The following is a 6,699-nucleotide window of genomic DNA, read 5'->3' as shown; positions in this document are numbered from 1 at the left end:
ATCTACGATAACTGAAAATTTCATTCAGTTCTCTTAATTTTTAAGAAGGTTATGGGCTTTTGACTGCACACGATCACAGCTTTTTTGTTATGTCCATAGAAAATCAATAGGGAACAAGATGCTAATTTCCCAGTATGAAAATGGCCATAACGTTTTAAATACTTGAGATATGAAAGTGAATTAGGTGTCAAATTAAACTTATTTTTATGCTTTATCTGATGGGATAAATTACAGACTTGATTTTTAAAATCTCAAAATTTTGTAACATTGCTACTTTATACTGTACCATGGTGATGGTGTTGAAGATGAGGATGGCTAAGACAGCAGACCCGAAGAAGCAGAAGACGATGAGCTCAGCGGTGAAACACTGCGCGGTGCTGGGATGGGGAGAGCAAGCCACCTCCTGTAGCCAGTGCTCCTGTCCCAGCAGTGACTGGCATGGCGACAATGCCGAAATCATCGGGGAAAACTGGCCAGGGTGAATGAAGGGAGAGAGAGAGAGTGTGTGTGTGAGAGAGAGAGAGAGAGAGAGAATAGAGAGGGGGAAAATGTACAGGGCGAGGTAGAAAGGGGGAAAAGGGGAGAAGATGTGGGCTGTGGGCACAAGGGAGAGGGGATTGTGTGTGTGTGTCAGAGACCTCTATTGTGACCTCGTTTGTTACGTTCGACCAAAGGATCCATTGGCATCTGGTGGATTCGAACCACCGACGCCGCTGCTGCTGCTGCTGTTGTTTGAGATGTCCCGGCTCTCAGAGAGGATGGTCAGACGGAGGGAAGAGGAGAGGAGGGGAGGACTTCATCTCTGAGGATGGGAGTTGGCCACATCCTCGCTAAACGCGACTTGTTTGGAAAGGAAATAAGCGGGTCGGGCAGCATCTCTGGAGGCGAGCACAGATTTGAAGTGCTGGAGTAACTCGAAGGTAGACAAAAGTGCTGGAGAAACTCAGTGGGTGCAGCAGCATCTGTGGAGCGAAGGAAATAGGCGACGTTTCGGGCCGAAACCCTTCTTCCGACTGGGTTTTCGGCCCGAAACCTTCGATTTTTAAGCATCTGCAGTTCCTTCTTAAATGCTGGAGTAACCCCCAGAGCAGGGGGGGGGAGGTGGTCTGAACCGAGCGGTAGCCTAGCGGGGTCTGTAGGCCAGTGGCTCTGGCCGAAATCTGTTTTAAAATGGTCCGTTAAAACAAAGGTTTACTGTTGAAACATTACGAAGTTTCTGACTAAATGGAAGCCTTCAGGTAATTTATTCTCCTCCGCTTTTTCATTTTTCGGATCACATTCTCCGGGCTCTGCGGCCGACCATCGCTGGAGGTGGAGGAGGCAGCCTCGGACTGTCGTGAGCCCCACCGCGGGACGCGGACTTAACATCGGAGGGGATCCCTTGCCTGGGATCGCTCCCACTGCGGCCTGCGGACTTACCATCAAGAGCTCGCAGTCTCGGGAGAGGCCGAGTCTGGAGCTCCAACGCCGCGGAACGTTCGACCAGCCCCGACGAGAGGTTCGATCGCTCGGCGCGGGGGAGCTGACATCCCCCTCCCCCGATGCAGGAGCTGATCGCCTCGATGCGGAGGGGCCCGAACGCCACCGGCTACGGGAGTCAAGATCATCCCGTCAACGGGGGCTCGAGGCCCATGACCGAGGAAGAACAAAAGGAAGGACATGAACTTTATTTCGCCTTCCATCACAGTGAGGAATGTGGAGGAGTCACTGTGGTGGATGTTCATGTTAAAATGTGTTTTTGAGTGATCTGTTGCTTTTAAATGTATGACTGACCTGGCCAGTGAAATTCCTCGTATGTTGCAAAACATACTTGGCAAATAAAGTCTGATTCTGATTTAGTCTCCTCCATTTGAAAGCTGGTGGTAAGCTAAATACTATTGTATATTTTCCTTCGTGTAAGCATTTGGAGAAACAGGAGGTGGAGTTTAGTTTTGTGTGGGAAAGAACTGCAGATGCTGGTTTAAATCGAAGATAGACACAAAATGCTGGAGCAACTCAGCGGGACAGGCAGCATCTCTGGAGAGAAAGAATGTGTTATTCAGTTTATTGTCACGTGTACCGAGGTACAGTGAAAAGCTTTTGTTACGTGCGAACCAGTCGGAGGAAAGACAAAACATGATTACAATCGAGTCGTCCACAATGTACAGATACATGATAATGGGAATAACATGATTAACATTCAGTGCAAGGTAAAGTCCAATCAAGGATAGTCCGAGGGTCTCCAATGAGGTAGATAGTAGTTCAGGACCGCTCTCTGGTTGTGGTAGGATGGTTCAGCTGCCTGATAACAGCCGGGAAGAAACTGTCTCTGAATCTGGAGGTGTGTGTGTGTGTTCGTTTTCACACTTCTGTACCTCTTGCCCGATGGGAGAGGGGAGAAGAGGGAGTGGCCGGGGGTGCGACTGGTCCTTGATGATGCTGCTGGCCTTGCCGAGGCAGCGTGAGGTGTAGATGGAGTCGACCTCATTGAAACTTTCAGAATTATGAAAGGCATGGATGTAGTGGATGTGGAGAGGATGTTTCCACTGGTGGGAGAGTCTAGGACCAGAGGTCACAGCTGCAATAGACAATAGGTGCAGGAGTAGAGGCCATTCGGCTCATCGAGCCAGCACAGCCATTCAATGTGATCATGGCTGATCATCCCCAATCAGTACCCCTTTCCTGCCTTCTCCCCATATCCCCTGACTCCGCTATCTGTAAGAGCCCTATCTAGCTCTCTCTTGAAAGCATCCAGAGAACCGGCCTCCACCTCCCTCTGAGGCAGAGAATTCCAGACTCACAAGACTATGAAAAAGTGTTTCATCGTCTCCGTTCTAATTGGCTTGTCCCTGGTTCTGGACTCTCCCAACATCGGGAACATAAAATGAAAGGGCAATCTTTTAGGAAGGAGATGAGGAGGAATTTCTTTAGCCAGAGGGTGGTGAATCTGTGGAATTCTTCGCCACAGACGGCTGTGGAGGCCACAAGTCAGTGGATATTCTTAAGGCAGAGATAGACAGATTCTTGATTAGAACGGGAGTCAAGTGTTATGGGGAGAAGGCAGGAGAATGGGATTAGGAGGCAGAGATCAGCCATGATTTAACGGCGGAGTGGATGGGCCGAATGGCCTGATTCTACTCCTATAACTTGTGAACCAGACACAAAGTGCTGGAGTAACTCAGCGGGTCAGGCAGCATCTCTGGAGAAAAGGAATAGGTGACGTTTCGGGTGGCGATCCTTCTTCGGACTGGGAGTCAGGTTGAGGGTCTGTGGTCGTCGATGATGCTGCTGGCCTTGCCGAGGCAGCGTGAGGTGTTGCACCGTTGCCCGCCGTGTTTGCTCCCGTGTCGCTCTGCCCCTCACAGGGCCATGGCCGCCCAGCCGACGATCAGCAGGGTCCCGCCGAGCGGCGCGGCCTTTGTGAAGGTGGGGTCGGCGGTGATGGCCTGGTAGTAGAGGGAGCCGCAGAACATGGCCATCCCGGAGGTCAGCAAGGTGCCAGCCTGCAGACACACAACACACAACGGACACGTCAGCAGCCATCCGGTGCCTGTGGTGACCGCGGCAGGGCCAGGCCGGGCAGGGAGCGAGGACCGTCAGAGTGGGAGGGGGCGTGGGTGAGTGAAGGGGGGGGGCTGTAGGTGATGGGGGAGGGGCATAGGTGAGGGGGGAGGGAGGGCTGTAGGTGAGTGAGGGGGGGCTGTAGGTGAGGGGAGGGGTCATAGGTGAGTGAGAGGGGGGGCATATGTGAGCGAGGGGGGGGCTGTAGGTGAGTGAGGGGGGGGGCTGTAGGTGAGTGAGGGGGGGGCTGTAGGTGAGTGAGGGGGGGGGGCATAGGTGAGGGGGGGAGGGGCATAGGTGATTGAGAGGGGGGGGCATAGGTGAGTTAGAGGGGGGGGCATAGGTGAATGAGGGGGGGGGCTGTAGGTGAGTGAGGGGGGGCTGTAGGTGAGGGGAGGGGTCATAGGTGAGTGGGGGGGGGCATAGGTGAGTGAGGGGGGGCATAGGTGAGTTAGAGGGGGGGCATAGGTGAGTGAGGGGGGGCATAGGTGAGTTAGAGGGGGGGCATAGGTGAGTGAGGGGGGGGGCTGTAGGTGAGTGAGGGGGGGGCTGTAGGTGAGTGAGGGGGGGCTGTAGGTGAGTGAGGGGGGGCTGTAGGTGAGTGAGGGGAGGGGGGCTGTAGGTGAGTGAGGGGGGGCTGTAGGTGAGTGAGGGGAGGGGGGCTGTAGGTGAGTGAGGGGAGGGGGGCTGTAGGTGAGTGAGGGGAGGGGGGCTGTAGGTGAGTAATAATAATAATATTAATAATAATAATAATATATTTTATTGTCATTGCACATAGGTACAACGAGATTTGGTTTGCAGCTTCCATCCGATAGTCATAACTTAAACAACTAATAACATTTAGATTTAGGTACCCTGAGAAATATGATTTATAAAAAGAACAGTAAAACAGTCTAACAGTCAAAACAGTCTAAATTGCAAATGTGAGGGGAGGGGGGCTGTAGGTGAGGGAGGGCCCATTGGTGGGCGAGGTGGGGGCTACCTGAGGTTGCAGGTAAGACCTTCCACTGCCTGCAACCACCTGCCACCTCCGGCAACCACCTGCCACCTCCGGCAACCACCTGCCACCTCCGGCAACCACCTGCAACCTCCGGCAACCTCCGGCAACCACCTTCAACTAGCATCGCAACCGGCTTCGACTAAAAAATCACCGGTTTTTAAAACGGCAACCAATTTTTAGTCGCGGCCGGTTTTGAATTTTTTTGAAATAATCGCCGGAACGTAGAAGAAGCGGAAACCACTTTCGACCATTAGGGAGACGGACAAAAACCTCCGGGAACCGCACGGAAACCTTGGGTCTCCAAAGGTTTCCGTTCAGGTTTCCTAAGTGGGACAGGGGCATTAGATTTTATAATTCGGGCTGCTAGGCTGTAGGTGGATGCATTTTTTTTAATTGTTAGTTATTGGCCTTTTAAAGTATTTATTGCTCTCAGGTATTGTCTACGTTGTATTTTTCTGTCTGCGTTCGTTTTGAATGTGTGGGTTTGTTAGTTGGGGGCTTCTGGACATCTGAATTTCCCCGAGGAGATCAATTTATTATTATTATTATTATTATTATTATTATTATTATTATTATTAATATTATTATTAAAGTATTCACCCGATCGTAATTTTTTTTTTTAATCGGGAAAGACAAACTCAAACTCGTACCAGCAGGGGCTTGCGGCAATGGGGGACTCCCAGAAGAGCCAAACTGTGCAGGAAATGATACTTGTTGGCAGTTTCGAACAGCTGTGAGAGAAGAGAGGTGTTAGTGCAGCATATTTACTATCATTATCGGCGGTCACCCGAAACTGGCGTCTTTTTGGGGAGGACGCCAGTGCGTGACTGTGTTTAACGTGGGGAGACCGGTGCACAAACAGCCACCACACGGTCCTTGACAGATCTGGGTCAGGATCCAGTGGCGTGGAGACCGAGACGACCGGAGACCCGTTTCCCCTGCAGCCTTCATCCGCCTTCCCAGCCGCTGTGGCGCTCCACTAAGGTCAGCCATTGTCCTCCGCCTGTTCCACCGTTGAGGTCTCGGTTGGATTGCTGCAAAATTGCTGCCCACTATATCATAAAAATCTTAAGACACATAAACGTTCAACAAAACGCTGTTCCTTTTCACTGCATTATACATTTACTCACACAGATGGAGACAACAGGGGCAGACCATTACATAGAAAATAGGTGCAGGAGTAGAGGCTATTCGGCCCTTCGAGCCTGCACCGCCATTCAATATGATCATGGCTGATCATCCAATTCAGTATCCTGTACCTGCCTTCTCTCCATACCCCCTGATCCCTTTAGCCACAAGGGCCACATCTAACTCCCTCTTAAATATAGCCAATGAACTGTGTGGCCTCAACTACCTTCTGTGCCAGAGAATTCCACAGATTCACCACTCTTTGCGTGTGAAAAATGTTTTTCTCATCTCGGTCGGTCCTAAAGGATTTCCCTCTTATCCTTAAACTGTGACCCCTTGTCCTGGACTTCCCCAACATCGGGAACAATCTTCCTGCATCTAGCCTGTCCAACCCCTTAAGTAAATTAAAAGTTACATCAAACCCCGCTACGATACGATAGAACTTTATTCATCCCCAGAGGGAAATTGGTCTGGCAACAACAGTCACAACAAGGTACACAAAAACCTGACATTAAAATCAAATTAAAAGTGAAAAGGAAAAAGGGAAAAGTACAGCCGTACTAATTAAGAACCTGCTAATTACCATCTTAAAAATATCCACTGACTTGTGGCCTCCACAGCCTTGTGCAGCAAAGAATTCCACAGATTCACCGCCCTCTGGCTAAAGAAATTCCTCCTCATCTCCTTCCCCAAGGAACGTCCTTTAATTCTGAGGCTGTGCCCTCTGGTCCTAGACTCTCCCGCTAGTGGAAGCATCCTCTCCACATCCACTCTATCCGTAAGTTTCAATGAGGTGTCCCCTTATCCTTTTAAACCCCAGCGATTACAGGCCCTCAAACGCTCATCATATGTTAACCCACTCATTCCTGGGATTAAATTCAAAAAGACCGTACTAATATGAAGGAGAGCTCGGCAAGGAAAGGCCAACACTGGCCTCTGCTGGTAGATAGGTACATTGTTTAGTTTGGTTTTAGTTTAGAGATACAGCGCGGAAACAGGCCCTTAGTCCCCTTAGTCCAGCGATCCCCGCA

The 6,699-nt window shown here is 50.6% G+C and overlaps 1 protein-coding gene across 1 annotated transcript; it reads right to left on the bottom strand.

Annotated features, from left to right (window-relative positions):
• Positions 1 to 3,223: 3,223 nt before the first annotated feature.
• On the bottom strand, positions 3,224 to 5,304 carry tmem256 (transmembrane protein 256; the record flags this gene model as incomplete). Its single annotated transcript, XM_033016673.1, has 2 exons — positions 3,224 to 3,482; positions 5,191 to 5,304. Coding segments are annotated over 2 exons (258 nt in total), but the record flags the coding sequence as incomplete, so codon positions are not given.
• Positions 5,305 to 6,699: the final 1,395 nt, after the last annotated feature.

This window comes from Amblyraja radiata, unplaced genomic scaffold (genome assembly GCF_010909765.2).
Source record: "Amblyraja radiata isolate CabotCenter1 unplaced genomic scaffold, sAmbRad1.1.pri scaffold_414_ctg1, whole genome shotgun sequence".
In the NCBI taxonomy this organism is placed as follows: Eukaryota; Metazoa; Chordata; class Chondrichthyes; order Rajiformes; family Rajidae; genus Amblyraja; species Amblyraja radiata.
Note: the sequence above shows the minus strand (reverse complement) of the source record. Positions and strands in the feature narration are given on the sequence as shown.